The following is a 21,421-nucleotide window of genomic DNA, read 5'->3' on the forward strand; positions in this document are numbered from 1 at the left end:
ATGAGAAGCCTAAATCCTCCAACTTTTCAAAGTTCATAAAGACTCCTTTTTGATTAAGGAGAATGAGGAAAAGATGAGTCTTTGTCTCTTTTCTCTCTACTTCCATTAAGCAATTATCTCTCAGAAGCTCTACTGGAATGGCTCTTTCTGCAAAACTTCCAGATAATCAAATGCTAGGTTTCAAATAGACTTGGTATTTTATAGAAAACCCACAGAGTATGAGAGTTTCTTCACCTACTTGAAATACCATTCATTGATTCAGATGTCTAGACCTTCTGCACATCTAATCCATCCCTCTGATTGATTCAGTTTAGAATTCTGGATGACCCTCAGCCTTATACCTTACAAAACTGATATGCTACAATTTCCTGAGACTAATCCAATTATCAGAACACTTCTGGATATTACACAGAACATATCATCCATTCCTAGATCATTAAGAGCTGTCTATACTGTAAAGTTGTTCAATATCAGATCATAGTCTAAAACTGAAAAGGAAGTTTGAGTCAATCCAACTACTTCATTCTATAGATGAGCAAGTGAGACACTCAGCAATTTAGTGACTTGCCCAAACACCTACAGAACAGGCATAAGAGGAAGGATTGAAACCCAGATTCTCCGATTTCAGAGATAATCTTTATTACATTGTATACTTGTCTGCTTCCTCCTCCTGTAATCTCCTCTACCTCATCTTCACTCTTTATGGGCACTTGACTTTTTGGAGAATATGAGCTTTAAGTGAGCTAGCTTCCATGCTCTGGACTTGGGACTAGTACCTCTGACTTGAGGGCTTCTTAGTCCTTTTTGGGGCTGCTCACCTACCTTTGGTGTCTACCTGGCACTCAACTCTTACCCATGGCTCCATGCATAGCAGCCATGCCCTGATAAACCATCTCAGCGGATAGGCTAAACAAGGTTGAGAGTAATGATGGGCTTCAAAGCTATCAGTGAGTTAGAGGGGTGTCTACTTAAAGCATGTGAAGACTTCCCCTGGAGGAATGGTGAATGATAAGAATTTGTTCCAATAACTGTGAATACAGCTGAAGCAGGTGCTGCAATGTGCTTAGAGATTAGTCAGACTTTGAAGATGCCAAAGTTATTCACTGTACCCTGGGCCATCACAAGTCATCTTGACTTTTGTCTTCCCACTGGACTTTTATGACTGTGGAAAAGAGAGTGAGGCTGAAGACTCCGTGAAACTCTGCCTTATTTAAATCCAATTCATCCATGAGTCAAGACAACAGCCTAGGATGTCATCATTCCTCTTCAAAAATGAAGGACAGGGGAGGCTAGGTGGCACAGTGGATAAAGCACCGGCCCTGGATTCAGGAGTAGCTGAGTTCAAATCAGGCCTCAGACACTTGACACTTACTAGCTGACCCTGGGCAAATCACTTAACCCCAATTGCCTCACCCCCCCCCCAAAAAAAAAACGAAGGACAAACAACAACAAACTTCTTATTATCATGGAAACTTTACTACTTAGTTACTTTTATAGGGAAACACATCTTTGGTTGCCCTAACAGTTTGTCAAAGTTAAGAGTTCAAGTACCAGTCTTGGCTTCCAGACTTAATTAAGTCTACTATTTTCCTTAAATAAATCACCCATTCTATGTGTACCTTAATATAATCATCTGTAAAATGGGACTGAAATACAAGTGCTTTGTGAACTGAAAACACTATGTAAGTTTGAACTGATCTTGTTAATTACATCATAAGTAAGCTCTGTGGAATTTGCCATTCTTAAATGGCAGAAATATAGCATTTTATGGACATAGTAGCAGAAAGTGGGAATCAGACCAGTATCTTCTTGCCTTTTTGGTTTTGTTTTTTTTCTTTGTTTTTGGTTGTTGGTGTGTGTGTGTGTGAATGAATCTGTGTCATTGGTGTCTGGAACACCCCAAGAGGAAATTCCCTAATTCACTTTGGCAGCTGCTCTGCAATTTAGAGTGTCAGAGAGATGCCCCTGAGGCACAGAGAGATTAAGCTACTTGTCTAGGGTCATCTAGCCAGCTTGGGTTAGGGGTAGTTCTTGAATCCAGCTCTTCCTGTCTCAGAGCCAACTCTAACCACTAAACCGCTGCCTCTCATGATATGAAATTGCTTATAACATAAGACCATAACTGTTTGGTCTTCTTTCAAGATCATTAATCTGGCTGTACATTGTCCTACCTGTTTTATCTAGGGAGCACTGGGCCTGGAGTCAGAAAGACTTGAGTTCAAATCCAAGCTTCAGAAACTTTCTAGATGGGTGGCCCTGGACAAGTCACTTAACCTCTGTTTGTCTCAGTTTCTTCATCTGTAAAATGAGGATAATAATAGCACCTGACTCCTAGAGTTGTGAAGGTCAAATGAGATAATATTTGTAAAGTGCTTAGCACAATACCTAACTAGATAGACACGGACACACACACACACACACACACACACACACACACACACACACACATACACTTATTCCCATCCCTTCCCTTATCTGTTTTAGTAAAGCTCATCTCCTCACTATCCCTTTACTTACATCCCAGACTTCCATATCACCATTTAAGAATGCTCTCTTCTTCACACCCACCCCACCCTCTATTTTCCTAAATCAGGTCTATCATTTAAGGACCAGGTCAAGTCCCACCTTGTCCATCAGGCCTAATCCCCTTAGTCCTCCCAGATCTTCCTTCCTCCTCTCTCTATTTCTAAAGCAATTACAGTCTGTCTGTGACACACATTTTAGCACTTAGTTATATTCTGTTTGTGGTGTTTACTGTTATTTTATGTGAGTTAGCCTTCTCTCCTTAATTGGACTATAAGGGTCTCAAGGGCTGGAGACTATGTATTATGCTGCTATTATAAGTCCCAAGGTGCCTAACACCAGGCTGAGCACATAGTAATTAAAAAGTAAATAAATGGTTGATTTTCCATTTTCAATCAATCTACATGCATTTATTAAAAAACAGTTTCCTGTCCTCAGGGTGCTCACATTCATTTTTTAAAATGTCATTCAAGATAACTCAAGCAATATAAATACTCAATTTCCCTGGTTTGCTTATGAAATAAGATGCTTTGTTCAAAATTTTTCTTCTATCCAAGGTTCATCTTAGATGACAGCTGGGTCTTGGAAGCAACTAAGCCACTCACTCAGGACAAAAAAAGTCATCATTTTGGAAGTTAAAATTGCAATAATGTTTTAGATATTACTACATATATGTAGGTATGTCTCCATGTACATATAAATATGTATATACACATATATTTCTGAGTATGTAATATGTTTGACAAAGTAACTCATGATACCTCATGATGACATGGAGGTGACCCCAGATTTTCTACACCTATGCCAGCATAGCACAAATTCAGCAAGTCCTATAGAGCTGGAAATCTTCAAGTGCTGGCCTAGTGACAAGATATATATTGTTTCAGGGCTAATCTAGTGAGTTCAGAGAGATTCAGAATGATGATGATGATAATAATGCCTTAACGTTTGCAAAACACTTTACATGTGTTTTGTTACTTGAATTTCACAACTTTGGGAGGTAGGAGTTATTATAATGCCCATTTTTCAGATGAGGACATCAAGGTAGATAGTGGTTAGATAATTTGCACAGGGTCACACAGCTGATAAATGTCAGAGGCCAGATTTGAATTCAGTTCTTTCTGATTCAGAGTCCATCTACTGGAAAGCAGGGACTGTCTTTTGCCTGTTTTTGTATTCTCAGTGTTTAATACAGTGCCAGGCACATAGTAGGTAATTAATAAAAAAAGTTTATTGACTGACACTTAAGCCACCTAGCTCCTAGAGCTCTTTCAGCCAAAACTCTTTATTATCTTTTAATTTTTTTGTTTTTAATTTAATTTATTTTACTTTTAAAATACTGAACTGTCTCCTTCCCTACCTACCCTACACTAGAGAAGATCAACATTTGACAGAGATGTAGTTTCTCTGGAGATTGATAGCATCTTCCTTCATGGGTCTTTTGTTGTTGATTTGAATATTTATGATACTCAAAATAGCTTAGTCATTCACAATTATTCTAACAATATTGCTGTTACTGTATGCAACATTCTCTTGATTCTGCTCATTCCACTCTTCATTAGTTCATGCAAATGTTTCCATGTTTTTTCTAAAATCAACCTGCTCATCATTTCTTTTTTTGTTTAATTAATTTTTTTGCTGAGGCAATTGGGATTAAGTGACTTGTCCAGGGTCACACAGCTAGTAATTGTTAAGTGTCTGAGGCTAGATTTGAACTCAGGTCCTCCTGAATCCAGGGCCGGTGCTCTGTCTACTGGGCCACCTAGCTGCCTCTGCTCATCATTTCTTAAAGCACCATAGCATTCCATCACAATCCTATACTCCAACTTGTTTAGGCATTACCCAATTGATGGGCATCCCCTCAATTTCCAGTTCTTTGCTACCATGAAGAGAACTACTATATTTTAGAACATATGTTTCTTTCCCCCCCCTTATCATCTTGGAAAACTGACCTAATAGTAGTATTACTGAGTCAAATGTTATACACAGTTTTATAACTCTTTGGGAATAATTCCAGATTGTTCTCCAGAATGGTTGGATCATTTCACAGTTCCACCAAGAGTGAATTCCTGTCCCAATTTTTCAACATCCCCGCCAATATTTGTCATTTTCCCTTCTATTATTTTAGCCAATCTTTTAGATGTGAGTTGGTATCTCAAAGTTCTTTTAATTTGCATTTCTCTACTTCAACCATGATTCTTTTTTATTTTTGTTTTTTAAATAATACTAAATAGATTTTTTTTTAAAGTTTTGAGTTCCAAATTCTATCCCTCCTTCCCACCCTCTCTTCCCCCTTCACTGAGTTGGTAAGCAATCAGATATAGGTTATACATGTGCAATTATGTAAAAGATTACAATATTAGTCATATTGTATAAGAAAACTTGAAGAAAAGAAAAAATGAAGAAAATAAAAAATAGCATGCTTCCATCTATGTCCAATCAATATCAATTCTTTGGAGGTAGATAGTATGCTTCATCATTAGTCCTTTGGTATTGTTTTGGATCATTATATTTCTGAGAATAGTTAAGTAATTCACAGTTCTTCATCAAAAAATATTCTTGTCTCTATGCACAACATTCTCCTCATTCTTCTCACTTCACTATATATCAGTTCATATAAGTCTTTCCAGACCTTTCTGAAATCATCTGTTTGTCATTTATTATAACACAATATGCCATTGCAATCATATACTACAATTTGTTTAATCATTCCCAATTGAGGGGCATTTCTTTGATTTCCAATTCTTAGCCACTACAAAAAGAACTCCTATAGATATTTTTGTACAAATAGGTATTTTTCTCTTTTAGGGGATATCTTTGGGATATAAACATAGCAGTGGTATTGCTGGTTCACAAGGTATGCACATAGTTCCACATTGCTCTCCAGAATGGTTGGATCCATTCACAACTGCACCAACAGTGGATTAGCATCCCAGTTTTCCCACATGCCCTCCAGCATCCAACATTTTCCTTTTTCATTATATTTGCCACTCTGATGGGTGTGAAATGATACATCAGAGTTGTTTTAATTTGCATTTCTCTTATCAATAGTGATTTAGATATTTAGATATTTTCATATGACTGTATGTCACAAGTCATATTGACATTTTCATATTACTATAGATAGCTTTGATTTATTTGTCTAAAAACTGCCTATTCATATCCTTTGATAATTTGTCAATTGGAAAATGACTTGTATTTTTTAAAATAAATTTAACTCAGTTCTCTATATATTTGAGACATGAGACCTTTATCGGAAATACTTGTTTCAAAAATTTTTTCCCAGTTTTCTGCTTTTTTTTTTATAATTTTGGTTCAACCAAAATTCTTAAAGACAATCTACCAAACTGTTGAGGGGTTATGATCTCCAATGGTGCAGATTGTAATGACTCCACCAATGAAACCAATGAATCCTTGAATAGCTGGGGCAAAGTGAAAAAATACTGATATATATTTCAAAGAATAAGGAAGAGCTGGAGGCAAAGACAACACATGAATTGCTTATCTTGATGAGGCAAGTGAAAGAAGGCCAAAGGATGCCTTAAATTTGATTATATGATTAATATTAATCTAGGTCAAAAGAATGCAATTATTTTATTAGTAAATCAAATTAATTTGCCTTTAAGCCTAGTTATCATTAGTATTTCAATGATGAATTTTATCTAATTGGTAGATGCAACATTTTTCCAAGATTATAAAAGAGGAATACAAGGCACTTTATGTTCTCCAATTAATTTTCCTTTTCTCTAGAAAAGCTGAGGACCATAAAAATGCCTTAATTCTTCACTGTTGTTTGGCTTTACTTCCTTAATACTCTTTGAATGGAAGGTTCCCATAAATGGATACTTCATGTACATCACAATGGAAATCGATTTTACAACTAAAATTATTTCCTTATATTAATTATTTTTTTCTTTCCCGAAAGGCTTTCTTTCCAGGTACCCTTTTCCCCCCAACCATCATTTTCACTGTTTAAGTACCCTGTTTCTTTTTGTCTAGATCTTTCTCATCACACAATTTTGTTTTATTTTAGAGTCTAGCTGCCAGATGAGAACATTGGACAGTGGGATAGGAACCTTCCCACTCCCAGACTCGGGAAATCGTTCCACTGGACGGCATGCATGCAAACCAGACCCTTCTACAGAATCTGAACCTTTACTGTCTCTCCAGGAAACCCTTCCTTCAGCTCCCCCCATCAAAGCCAAAACCCTTGAACGAGAAGTGCCTTCTGCAGCAAATAGCCAGGGCTCCTTAGAAAGCATCATTGTTCATTCCACATCTGATCCCATCATGACTGCCAAAGGTATTCGACCTTTTCAAAGTCGCCTCCCCAAACCAGCCTCCTCAGGTAAAAATGCCAATTACCTTTCAAATTAGGTTGCTTTCCTGCCCTGGTGTCTGGTATTATTAGCAGATATCCCATAATAATGCACTCGTTGACAAAAATGTAAAATATGTGGCAGAAAAGGTTCCCAGTATGGTTGTCTAAGGTGAACAAGTATGTGACCTAGACCAGATGGAAATGTTGATGCTCAGAAAATTTAGCTATAGTCTAGAAGATAAAATAAAATGGTTTGAATAAGGTCATGCCACTTGCTTCTAAGGAAAATAAAATCTCTTCCATTAAATAAAATCTTGATATTTGTTCCTACCATGTAAAAGTAAAACATTGTATACATAGTATAAACATGGATAGATAGATAGATAGATAGACAGATAGAATGATAGATAATACACACACACACATATCTTTAGTTACAGAACTGAACTTTGAATATGGAACAGTTTGGGTTCAAGACATAAATTTAATTCAAATGTTGTTTGCCCTCTAACTATAAACATATGTCTTCTGACATGTTCTTATTCTGTACAAATATATTTATATGCCAGATCATAAAAGGTTTATTTTGATGTATCAGCAGTGATTGTACATTAACTGCAATCAAGTGAAACTGGAGCTTTCCAAAGTGTGTAGTTCCATGGGAAGTTGCAGTCAGTTGAAACCAGCTATTATGATTAAAGGCAGGAATAGTTTAAAGTTCAAAGTTTTTTCATCACACACTACAGATTAAACATATTTATTGCAGCCCAGGGTGACACTAAATGATTTTTAACTTGTATGGTTTATGATGCATTCCTCACACAAGTAATTGTATCTAGTCAGCAAATGAAGTGAAGTATTAGGTTGAAGAGTTTCACCCATGATTTGGTGATTAAAATGGAACCACAAATATAGACTGCATCATAGGTTTGTGAGAAATTAGAAGAGAAAGCTTTTAATTAAATATCTTTGAGTAATTCTGACTGCAATATTCCCTGAACAGAATCCTGCCCATCTATAAGAATGCAAAAACTCTGCTTCACTGCAAACTCTTCTGCTCATTTCAACTCAAAGCCCTACTTAAGACAGTTTTAATGCATATTATTTTAAAAAAATAAATGTAGTTAATTAATGGCACAGCTTCCAGAGATTCAGAGAAGAAATCTTAGTTATAGATTATGTGCTCCATGCTTGAATAGTCACATGTGTGACCTCAATTCAGAAGTGTGCTGTAGACCAGACTCCATGATTAAACACTGTCATTATAACAAATTGAATAGAAACTGCAAGCATTGAATTGCTTCATAAGAAGTGGAGAGTGGGAAGATAGTTCTGATCTTCTTGCTAATATTCACGGCACTAGCATTCTAAGGTTTGTGTCTTAATTAAATTGTCATGAGAAGATGTTAAAAAGTGGTATATGGTAGAATGTTAGGTCAACACATTCCCCAGATGTTTTCTTCTCACCCATTCCAGCCCTTTCTTTGCCACTGACTTCCAGAAGCATTACTAATTTGCTAATTATATATGTATATAAATAGATACATGCATACGTACATACATACATACATATGTGTGCTATCATGAGAGCTTTCCCTTCCTGTTTGTGTGTTTGTCTTCAGATTAATTTTTATCTTTCCCTATATTAGTATATGAAGTTACTGCATAAATCTTATAGTTGTATTCAAAACAAAATTACTATAACTTCTCCTTACATGAAGATTTCTTCAGAAAGGAATTTCATGACCTTTCATCTTGATGACTGTAGAAGGGGAGGCAGCAATTTATTTTTTCATCTGATAGTCTCAGGGACAAGAATTCCCAGACATTAGTTTGTTGAATAAAAAAGAAAAAAAATTTTTTTTTAAAAAGGGCAATGACATTAAAGTCAAGGGACCTGGGTTCAAATTTTGGGTTTACTACTATGACTTTCAGCAAGCTTCTCTAGGCCTCAGTTTTGGGGAAATGATGAGTTTGGAAATAATGGTCTCTAGGTCCCTAGTAGCTCTTAAGGAATGATTTTATAAAATGGATATGTTTTCTTTAATGGTTTAATCTTTTCTGTAATGGCACTTTAGTATTTTTCAGTGCCTTGAGTTATCACCATGTGTTCATTTCATTTCATTTATTTATTATTCATCCATGCATTCACTCATTTATTTATTTCTTTACATATTCATCTACCTATTTATTTATTTAGTTATTCATCCACTTATTTATTTATTAATACATTTATCCATTTATTTGTTTGTTCATTTATTTATTTGTTTATTCATTTATTCATTTTTTTGTTTGTTCATTTATTTATTTATTTATTTGTTCATTTGTTTGCTTATTTATTTATTATTTGGGTCAGTGAGGGTTAAGTGACTTGCCCAGGGTCACACAGCTAGAAAGTGTCATGTCTGAGGCTGAATTTGAACTCAGGTCCTCCTGAATCCAGGGCCCATGTTTTATCTATTATGTTACCCAGATGCCCCCTACTTAGTTTATTCCTATACTTGTCCACATGTTGTATCAGCTCCCCTCCACCAGAGAAGAAGGTAAGTTCCTTGAGGACAGAGGCTGCTTCAGATTTGTCTTTGTATCCCCAAAGCTTAGCAGGTCCAAGGAGTAATGCAGTCATTATGGGTTGTGGTTATTGTTACACCCTAAGTATGAATGATTTCTAGTAAGTAGTTAATAAAATACCAGATAGCCAGCTAGTTTTGACAGTACTTAATTTTTTTGTTATGCCTTAACCCAACTCCTTTTCAAAGATATTTGTAAGATGAATGCTGACCTCAATCAAATAATCAATCAATCAATGACCCAATAAATATTCATTAAGTGTTTACTATGACCCAGCACTATGCTAAGTGCTAGGGTTACCCACAAAAAGGCAAAAAGGTAGCCCCTGCCCTCAAAGAGTTTATAATCTCTGACTTATAGTTTTAATATCAATTTCTTCATTCAGGAATAAATAACTTGCAAAGGCAAAATGAAACAGAGTTGAGCCCTCAGACATCATTTGAATATACTGGGAAAACAATGGAAAATGAGACAAATCTCCCTAATTGGAACAGTGACAAAACCACCAAGACTCAACAGCAGGTAAGATGAAGAACGAAAGCAAATATTGCGGTAACCAGTGAACCTAACCAAAAAAGAAAAAAGGAAGCTCTAACAAAAGTATTTTTTAGCATTATGTAATTAAGTATAATTTGAAATCAATGCCAATGCTTCACTCTCTGGTGGTGGCAAAAAGGAATATGAACAAGAAAAACCAATGAGGATAATACAGCCATTATTGAACAATATCATTGAAAAGTCTTTCTTTCCCCCTGCATTCAGATGGTGGTGACATCTTGGTTTTCTATAATCTTACTCCAAATAGCCTGGAGTAATTTCATTGTCCTTAAACCAGAAAAGCATAGATTCTTCCCTGAATAGTTTAGGGATTGTAGAAGCTCCATAGGGTACCACTTAACAGGATGCATTTGGTATCTCTCTTATCTCATTTATATTTATATCACCTCTCAGAGGTAGGTAGAGCAGGCACGGTATCCCCATCTCATAGCTGGGAGAACTGAAGCTGGCTCAACATTGGGTCCTTTGCTTTCATTAAAGTATTAAAAATTTGGCAGCCGAGAAACTACAGGAGCAGAGAAGGCAGACAAGGCAGCCAGCTGCCCTGGAACCATCTATTATGACTGGGGACGGGGGATAGGGGTGGGAGGAGGCTCTTTTTGTGTATAGGCTTCAGGCACACTGTTCACATGAGAGAGAGTCCAAAAGAGTGACAGACTGCAGGCAGGAGTTGTCGTCACAAATCAAACACAGTGAGGAAAGACTGTTCATCTGGCATAGCTTTCTTCTGCTGTACCTCCACACATGGAGTTATCACTGTCAGTGGCATCCTCTCTGAATCAGAAAAGATGCGTGTTTGTGGATTGTAAAGGAAAGGAGGCTAGTCAGTCAAACAACTTGTATCCATCCACAACTGGTACAGTCATAGATTATACCTGTTTAAGCCAATTCCAATTCTTAATAGAGGTTTAGCTTCCTGGCAGCTCCTATCATTTTAGGACTCAGTATATCCCACCCCTAACCCCCTCATTCCTACATGTGAGGAAGGGCTGGGGGAGAGAAGGGGGCATATTGAACCAAGAAAAGTGATAAACTGTGTCAATGTTTACTTTTTTTGTTCCCAAGGTTAATTACTGTTTTTTCCTTTTATTTCTTAAATACGCTTTTGATGTACTAAGAGTCTCTAATGAGGACAGTTAAATAAACAAACCATTAGGCTCAGAAGAGCACAAATAATAGGTACTTGGGAAAAGTTGGTCCCTTTAAAGAAACATACAGAATGCTGAGCTGGTAACTATGGGAACTTCCCAGCATCCAGGACAATGGCAGTTTGGGGTTGATAGCTTAATTACTACACTGGTCATTTCTGTAAACTTGCTAATTGAACGTGCTAGCAAACTTATCTTGAAGCAAGTGACCAGATCACCAGTTTTTCTTCTTGAGGAAGGAGGGAGGGAAGGAGCAATGAGGAATAGAATTTGGAACTTTTTGGACACAGTGACAGATGAAAAGGAAATTTCCCCATTTTCCTGGAATGTTCTGCCCCATTTGGATTCATGTGATTAATCTTAACAGCCTTGCTTTGCTCATTTAGGACAAGGTACCCAAAGTGGGTACTTACTCCACCAGCAGTGGCAGCGATAGATACAGTGAAGTGGATTATGAAAATAATGATTTTGGAACTAAAAGGGAATGTTAGGGCATGTGATGAAGAGCAGCAAGCCAAGTAATGAACAGTGAGCACATTGGGTCCATATGGGGAGCATCTGTCCATATGGGGAACAGCTAATGATACCTGTCATTGAATGGATCATCTTGAATTTACATTTTAGCTCAATATTCCTCCTGAGATCTAGTCTACTAGTGGGTGCAGTAATTGTAGGTGCAAATTGCCTGGGGACATCAGTGTATTTTCCCTTACTGTGCTCCTGACACTGCCATTCTATCTGTAAGGAGTTTATTTCTGAGTCTGGAATTTCCAAAGGAGTCCTCAATTGAGTTATCTCAGTAATAACAGAATAACTATAAAGATAACTTGGTTTTTAATTACATACTTTGGTGAGTTAAATCATCCAATGAGCTATGGACAGAGCTTTCTAAACTCTATATTACAGTCATGCTGCTGTGGCTATGGGCCCGTTAGCCTCCCTTTTATGAATGGCTCTGTTTATGAGGTTGAAACTCCCTCACTATATTTTGCTTTGGGCTGAAATTGGCAGAGAAAATCTTCATTTGGAGACATTAAAAAAATTACAAGAGATCTACTTGGCAACTCCCTACAGATACAATGGAGAGGAGAAGAAAAGCTGTCTCAAAATATGATCTATATTCCTTTATTTCCAAATACATTGGTGATTCTTAAGGGATTGTTTTGTGACATGATAGGCAATAGTTATTATACATCACTCAATTTTCCCTAGCTTACAAAATTAAGAATTGAAAAATACAACTATGATTTTCTTTTTCAAATGAGATGTGACATGTAATTTGAGCGGGAAAAAATAACAATGTCTTTCTTGTGCATTTGCAATTTACATGGATTCTAGGCATTTTGAAATACCTCAAAGACAGGACTTGAGTTTATTAGTGGCCTACTAACCCAAGGCCACTCTTTGTTTCTTATGTATTGACATTGATCTGAGGAGTCCTGATAGGCTAATCATACAAAGGAGCTACACTAACATGGAAAAAAAATAACAGGCTGAATGATTTCAGAGGAAGCATCATTTCTTAAATCCTGATTTTGGTAGAGTAGTGTAAAGAATTAATTGTTATTTGAGGTTTTTATGTCTCAGTGCGCACTGGCCTGGGGCTTTGTAAACCGCATGGTGCTCCACCCACTGGTTGTAGCTATTGCTATGGCGCTGGCACCTCACATCATCACCACTCACCAATGCCTACATGGGCCTGGCAAAATTATAATGATTGGAAGCCTAGTGAAGACAGTCACGTGACTGTCAGAGTGGCCATACCATTGGCTGGGGTTGTGTGGGGTTTTTCTGGGATTGGGGGAGGAGAATTGGGCATTCCAGCTGGACGCTGGAATGACGGGAGTTTTGCTGTGTATTCTCAGCTGATTCCTGGGCGGTGGTACCTTTTGAGGTTGTATAATTTCCCTTTCCCCATTTTATTTCCTTTCCCTTGATCCTACTGATCCTGTTTGTGTTGGTTTTTTTTTTTTAAGTTCATTCTTGTTAAAATAAATCCTGTTCTGTTTTGAGAGAGGCTGCTGATCTCCTTCCTTGCCCCAATATTGCGGCAAGCCGCTTAGCTAACACTCCCCAATTAAAAATTGATCCCCACAGTAGCAAGAGCTACTCTTTAATTAGGGCTTGGAGGTTGAGAGCTTTTGACTTGACCATCCATATTTCCTAATTGTCTGGCTCATAATTCTACTTATATTTGCAAGGGAAGAAAGAAGGGAAACTTTTTTGTCATCACGAGGCTTTCTTAATGGAGATAAAGGACACCTTGGTTCTAATCCTAATTCTTTCACTAATATACTTTGTCACCTTGAGCAAGGTACTGGTTCTAAGGTTGCTAATCTGTAAATTTAGCACCATTAGAGTAGATGATCTTGAAGGTTCTTTCCCACTCAAATATCCTAGGATTCTATGATAGTCTAACTAAAGGTAGAATGAGACAGAACCCTGAAAATAGTTCCTTGTCTGTCAATCTGTCAGGTTCTAGGATGTTCTTGAGTCTGAAGGAAATTTGAAAATGCCTTATAGAAGAAAGGAAAATTTGAAAGATATACTACCCCAAGATGGGAAATAATATCAGTATTTGCATAAACAATTGCATAAAGAATAGTTGTTTCCTATTAAGCGGTAAAGGTTAAAGGTTCATGTAAAATGGGTTGATGAAAATGTAATTCGCAAAAAGGATGTTAAACCACAGCCAGAGCACTCAGTTATATATAGTAATGAACTTGCTTTTTCTTCTCTTTTCTGAGAGTCAATGCCAGCCAAAGTTTTGAACTTATTCTTTCATTTTTCCCCACTGATACATTTAACTTATCTACTTGACCTACCTTTACAAGGGTATTCTGTTGACCTGTCCTTTCTCCTACTGCAATTGAAATATTTGTCCATGGTAGCACTACAGTAACAGTAAATTGTGATATCACTAAATAGCTTTCTTTAGCTGACAAAGAACATCCTGAAAAGAAATCCTGTATGAGCAAGCCTGTGTCCATCTTGGACTTATACCAACACAGTCTTTACATCTAGTTTAGAGAGTACAGGTCAGAACACATGCCCCTTACAGCCTCCTTGATCATTTAGGGGAGTTTCAAATAAGGATGGGAAGAGTAAGAAGATGCCTAATGCAAGTGAATGCAAGATATTTCCCCTTAGATATTGCTATTACCCTTCCTTCTCTTCACCCACATTTGAAAACTCTTCATATGCTTGAGCTTTCTTCATTCAAAAGGTTGGTGTATACCCTTCCTTCTGCCAGAAATTTAAGTTTTAAAACCAAGGCACGAGTAATATGGTAGAAAACCTCCATTTAGGGAAACTTTAGAGGGAAAAAATAATAGCTAGCATTTATGTTACACTTTAAAGTTCACAAAGCTCTTTATAGATACTAAGTCATCTTATCCTCCCAACAACCCTGAGAAGTTGGTGCTATTAATATCACCACTCTAAAGATGAGTAATGGGGCACTAGGTAGCTCAGTGAATAGAGTGCCAGACTTGGAGTCAGGAAGACTCATCTTTCTGAGTTCAAATATGGCCTCAGACACTTGATAGCTATGTGACCCTGGGCAAATCACTTAACCCTATTTGCCTTGTGTTCTCCATCTATACAATGAGCTGGAGAAGGAAATGGCAAATTACTCCAGTTGCTTTGCCAAGTAAACCCCAAATGACATCATGAAGAGTCAGATACAACTGAAAAAGATGCAAAAACCCACAAAGATGAAAAAACTGAGATAGATGTTAATTGACTTTCCCAGAGTCAAAAGAGACCTAGTGTATAAAGATATGAACACAGATTTTCTCACTCCATGTCTATTACTTTATCCAACCCTCTGTTTAGCTGCTGCAGAACATGTCACCCAGTTTAATGTTGCCTGTGGAAGTTGTTTACTGTTATTTAATTTATTTTTCCCTATGGAGAGCATTCACTGAGTACCTATCATTAGCAAGGCTCCAAATTCTAGCACATTTGGCCAATTCCACTTATTCTATAGTTTATACTAACTATGGTTATGTGTAAGGAATGATAACCAATATGTTCTTGGACAGGGCTAGGACACTTGCGCTCAATGGCTGGGAAAATTATGATGTTGGCAGTCAACTGGGTAAGACTTTCTGGAGAGTGGTGTTATAGCTATAGGCAAAACATAGGTGCAAGCCCAATAGTTAGTAATCATTTCCCCCATCCCCACCATTTTCCATTTCATGGGCCAATAAACAGATGCCCTAAAAGCCATCAGGGGAATAGCCCATTTTTACACATGCTACCCACAGAACTATGACAACCTCTCTTTGAAAAGAGCAGGAAAATGGTTGGCTTCATTTAATTTTACTGCTTTGGCATCTAGTCAGATGGTTCAGTTTTTGAGAGAAGTCTGGAAGGCTTGAATGGTATAGCCCCAACAAAAATGATGAACAAGGCTTTTTTTGTCTAACCAGGAGTAGAATCTCAGCTTTTAAAAAAGTGATTGAAAGTCAAAGATATCCCAGAAATATCTTGAAAAATAGGCTTTATTTTAGTTCAGAATGTCTTGTTTCAGAATCCTAGAGAGTGTTTCATGTGCATTGATTGATGATAATAGGAAAAAGTATTTTCTACAATAAACTGATAAATATGTGATTGCATTTTAAAGTATATTTTAACATGGACTGTTCCAGTAGGTTGAGTCCCTCTTACTAATTTTTCTCTTAAATGTTGAAAAATGTATGTGAGAAAAAAAACAAAACTGAGCAAGTTAAGAGTTGAATGGAAGTGGTATATCTCAAACTTTTAGAATAGGAGTTGGGGAGCAGAAAATAGTCCATGAAGTTATATATTGTTTATGAAGGGTCTTCTCCCTCTGATTGACTGTTAACATGGTCATCTCCAACTTTGAATATATTTCTGAACTCATTCTGATATCTTTTTTTAAATGCATTATAACAAGGAAGAAGAGGCAGCATGGTAAAATGGATAATGCTGGTTTGGTAATTATGAAGATTTGAATTCAAATTCCACCACTGATATTAACCACCTATGTAACCTTAAGAGTCAGTTAACCCCTATGGTCCTGAGTTTCATCATCTCTAAAATGGGAACAATAAAACCTGTAGTAGCTATCTCATAGGGCTTAGATGATATATGTAAAGGGCTTTGTAAACCTTAAAGCTTTATGCAAGTGTCAGCTTTTACCAGCAGTTTTTTGTTTGTTTGTTTGTTTGATGTTTGGGGTCTTTTTTGGGGGGGTATTTTTGGTTTTGGGGGATTTTGTTTGTTTTCTTTGGCGGGAAAATGAGGGTTAAGTGACTTGCCCAGGATCACACAGCTAATAAGTGTCAAGTGTTTGAGGCCACATTTGAACTCAGGTCCTCCTGAATCCAGGGCACTGTGCCACCTCGCTGCCCCTTTACAACAGATTTTAACAGCCTTCCATCATAGATCTACAAGTCATTGTTATTACCACTGACCTTGCTTAGTCACAGAGACACTATTTCCTTGGATTTGTAGTGCAAAAGGGAATGTTTGCTGCCAGTGGTGCCTCCCCCCTACTCCCATCTCTCCCCTAGGATTTTACTGTCACCATTTCCCCTGAGGCTTCTGGGGAAAGAAATAAGAAGACCTGAGTTCAAATTTGTTTTCAGACACTTATTAGCTGTATGACCCTCAGCAAATCACTTGATTTTTCTAGTTTCCTTAACTGTAGAGAGGGATCATAATAGCATCTATTTTACAAGATTGTTGTGAGGATTAAATGAGATAATATTTGCAAAGTACTTGCTTGGTATCTAGTGCATAGTATGCACTTAATCAATTCCTGTTGGCTCCATTCTCTCCCCCCACCCCCACCCCTACTCCCCAAAAATAAGGACTACTGATTTATAAGCATCGAGTGGCTTTTTGCCCCACATTAAGTGCCTTGTTCAGTATCTGTCTGCTCATTTACATTAAGCAAATTATGGGTAGGTCACCTGTTTTCCCCAATCACACATATTAACTCATAAAACACTAATGGTAGATACTTGTCTTCTCTTTCAAGGTTGGCTTCTTTAGCTTCACTTTGAAAAATGTTTGGAAATGTCCAGGTTGTTAACACCAAGTCAGCAGAGAGAGCAGAATTTAGGAGCTATTGTAGAGGGAAGCCAGTGGATGAGATAGCAGGGAAAATGAATTTTGTGGCTTCATTTCCTCACTAATTTGCCAAGCTGTGGGGCGGGGGGGGGGGGGGGAATGAATGCTGCTTCCCACTAGATAGGGCTTAGGGGTGGTGTGGGCATAGACAAAGTTGACAGGGAAAAAAGAGCTTGTGGGTGCCTTGGTAAGGATTCAAATCAAGGGAGAAGGGCAGTTTAGGGAATGGAATGGAAACAATGAGACCCTAACCTCTGGATAAAGTGAAAATAGAGGGAAGCCTATCAAGGCCTTTAGTGCACAACAGAATAAGGGAAGAAGGGGAATTAGCTTTGACCTAAGCAAAGTAGAAAATAAGGATTAAAATGATTTTTAAATGCTGATAACACTTAAATTGCTCATGTTGACCCCTCTCTGGTAATATCCACCAGGTGCATGTAGATGTGATATTATTCAAATAATGGGAATGGGAAAACCTCACACACATATTTTCTTTAAAAGCCTATCTCTAGAGTTGATCTATATGCAACCCACTGGGATTAGGGCAGTCCTTAAAAAGTACAAAATATGATTGGGCAGCTAGGTGGCACAGTAGATAGAGTGCCTGGCTTGGAGTCAGGAATACCTGAGTTCAAATCTGGCCTCAGATACTTACTAACTGTGTGATCTTGGACAAGTCACTTCACCCTTTTTACCTCAATTTCCTCATCTGTAAAATGAGCTTGAGAAGGAAATGGCAAAACACTCCAGTATCATTGCCAAGAAGACCCCAAATGGGGTCAGGAAGAATCGGCTATCACTGAAACCCCTGAACAGCAACAACATAAAACATAATCGTTGCCCTCAAGTAGCTTATAATATTGTTGAGAAAACAGAACACATTAACATGAATTTTTAAAAATGCACTATGCTGAAGAGGTCACCACTGTCCTACCCTATTCTGTAAGGTCTATAGGTAGGGCTATACATCTTATTTCTATTTCTAGAGGATAAACATGCGAAACCTAGTATGTCTCCTCATACAAAATGTTTGTCTGCTTGCTAAATGACTGCCAACTACACCAGATTATCAGGGAAGAAATGCTCAGTAGGTTTCCAATATGAAGAAGAATGCAATCTCTAATATGGGGCCCTAATTTTCATATCTTTAAAACTCTATCACCAAAAAATGCACAATTTTAGTAAAAGAAAATATACAGTATCCAGGAACACAAGCATTTGACATTCTTTTAAGTAAGACCTGGCACTCCCCAGCTATGTGGCCCTGGGCAAGTCACTTAACCCTCATTGCCCCAGAAAAAAAAAAAGACCTGGGTAGTGCAGAAAAAAATCAAAATGCCCTAGACAAGCTCCCAAAATGTCACTTCTGTGGTATGATTTTGAGACATCGATCCTAATCTTTACCTCCATATGGCAAGCAGACTAGGCCTAATAAATATTAATATTAAACCAATAATATTAATATTAAATAATCTTCAAGTGTTTATTAAGTACCTATTACATTCAGACACTGTGCTAAGTTGCTAGGGATACAAAGAAAGGGAAAAAATTCCCTCTCCTCAAGGAGCTTAAAAACCAACATATGAGACAAAAATATAAATAATAGGAATATGGAAAGGTAAATGAAAAGAGTACTCCCTCTAAAGGCAGAGGACCTAACTTCAGTTCCTACCTCTGAAACTTAATAGCTGTGGGATATTCAACAATTCATTTAATCTTCCTGGCCTTCAGTTTCCTCATTTGCAGAAGGAAGAGTTTGAACTAGATGGATGCTAAATTCTCTTCTAAGTCTACGTTTATCATTCCATGATCTTATGAGCAGAAGGAACTGAACCTTAGAGGGAAAGGTTTAGGTATCATGGAGAACTAGGAAAGGTCGCCTTCCTACTGAAAACAGCATTTGAGCTTAGTCTTTATAGGAAACTAGAGATGTCAAGAGATGGAGGTGATGTGGGAGAGCATTCCATGCAAAGGCACAGAGTTGGAAGATGGAGATAATCCTATGTGAAGACTAGCAAGGCCACTGTCACTGGACTGTGAAGTGCATGGAAGAATAAAATGTTAGAAGACTAGAAAGGTAGAAAGTGGCCACTTTCTGAGGAGCCTTAAATGCTGCAAAGAAGACTTTAACTTCAACTAAAGGTATCTGGATTATACTTCCATCGATAGCTACTATGAAAGTGCTGAGGAAGTGCTTTTGGAAAAGAGATTCCCCCACCATCCTGGTCTTTGATGAACAAGCTTCTTCTTTCAGAAGTCAAGTCATCCATTCATGACAACTGTATTGAAATCCCCCAAGCACTCGGGAACTTTACAATTTGTTTATGGTATGATTCCCTGTAACCTGTAGTGTGTTGTGAGCCAACAAAAGAAGTACTGGGCTTTCTGCCTTAATGGTAGCACCTTTTCTGGTGCTCTGGCTTCTGACCTACGCTGGGTATCACCCATTTTCCCTCTAATCTCCCTTAACCTTCCCCTTCCCATTTACCCCTCAGGTTAGGCAGATTTCTTAAGTATAGAAGTAGTTGAATTGTATGAATATATCCGTGTATCTGTATGTTTAAAGCAAGACACCAAAAATTAATATAAGAAACCACATTTTTAAAAAATATCCTAGTCATCTATGTGCATTCCAGCAGCCTTAGTAACTTTATTTACTTTGTAGTCAAGAGAAAGTGACAAACTGAGCAGTCTGAAAAAAAGAAAGGTATTATAATAGTCCAAGCAAGACATAATGGTGTCCTTAAATAGGTAGTGGCTATGTGAGTGGAAAAGGATATATTTCTTTTTTTTTTAATGTATAAGGTATTTTATTTTTTCCGTTACATGTAAAGATGGTTCTCAACTTTTGTTTATACAAGCTTTACAATTTCATATTTTTCTCCCTCCCTCCCCTCCCTCCCCCCTCCCCTAGACAGCAGGTAATCTGATATAGGTTATATCTATATATCTCTATACATATACATATAGATATAGATATATACACACATATATATATATACACATAATAACACTAATCCTATTTCTGCATTAATCCTGTTACAAGAGAAAAAATCAGAGCAGTGATGCAAAACCTCAAAATAGAAAAAAAAAAAACAACAACACCCAAAACAAAAGAAATAATATGGTTCAATCAGCATCTATACTCCACAGTTCTTTCTTTCTTTCTTTTTTTTTTTTTTTGGATTTGGAGATCCTCTTCTATCATGAGTTCCCTGGAACTCTTCTGTACCATTGCCTTGGTGAGAAGAATATAGTCCATCACAGTAGGTCAACACTCAATGTTGATGATACTGTGTACAATGTTCTTCTGGTTCTGCTCATCTCACTCATCATCAGCTCACGTAAGACCCTCCAGGTTTCTCTGAACTCTTCCTGCTCATCATTTCTTACAGCACAATAGTATTCCATTGTATTCATATACCACAACTTGTCCAGCCATTCCCCAATTGATGGGCACCCCCTCAACTTCCAATTCCTTGCTACCACGTAAAGAGCAGCTATAAATAATTTTGTACATGTGGGTCCCTTTCCCCCTTCCTTGATTTCTTTGGGCAAAAGACCTAAAAGTGGAATTGCTGGGTCGAAAAGGATATATTTCATATATGAAATGGCAAGAATTGTCAATGGATTGGATATATAGGATGAGTAGAGTGAGGAGTTGAGGATGTTGAGGTTGTGAACTCAACAGTTATAGGGATATTTGGAAGAGGGGAGGATTTAAGGGCAATGATTATAAGATCTGTTTCTGGCCTGTTGAGTTTGAAGTACCATTGGGATAGTCCATTTGAAATGTCCAATATGCAGTTGGAGATGTGACATTGAAATTCAGAGAAGAGACCAGGGCCCCTTGCATATTTCACAAATGCAACCCATGGCCCATAACTGTAATTAATTCTATATTTAAATAGATCTAGTTTGGTCCTGGAAATAAATAAGACAAATTTTTTTTTTAATTTTCCTACCCAGGTTCTGCCCCACCTCACACCATGGATACATATCAAAATTTAGCTCATATCTAGTTTTATACACAAAGGGGACAGGAGGGGGAGTGGAATAGAAAGTCCTTAACTTCCATATAAATACTCAGACTGACAAGATAATGAGTATAGGGCAGAATTTATTTAACCAAATAAAAATTGCAAGACTCATTTTTGAGTCCATAAAAACTTAAGATACCTCCTCTTGCCTCTCC

General features: G+C 37.4%; 1 protein-coding gene across 1 annotated transcript in view; it reads left to right on the forward strand.

The window, feature by feature from the left end:
* Positions 1-21,421, forward strand: part of NCKAP5 (NCK associated protein 5) — a 1,132,898-nt gene that overhangs the window by 1,059,764 nt on the left and 51,713 nt on the right. The window contains 2 exon segments of the mRNA XM_043991612.1: positions 6,557-6,871; positions 9,801-9,937. Coding sequence (XP_043847547.1) covers positions 6,557-6,871; positions 9,801-9,937 — 452 coding nt within the window.

This window comes from Dromiciops gliroides, chromosome 3, assembly GCF_019393635.1.
Source record: "Dromiciops gliroides isolate mDroGli1 chromosome 3, mDroGli1.pri, whole genome shotgun sequence".
Lineage (NCBI taxonomy): Eukaryota > Metazoa > Chordata > Mammalia > Microbiotheria > Microbiotheriidae > Dromiciops > Dromiciops gliroides.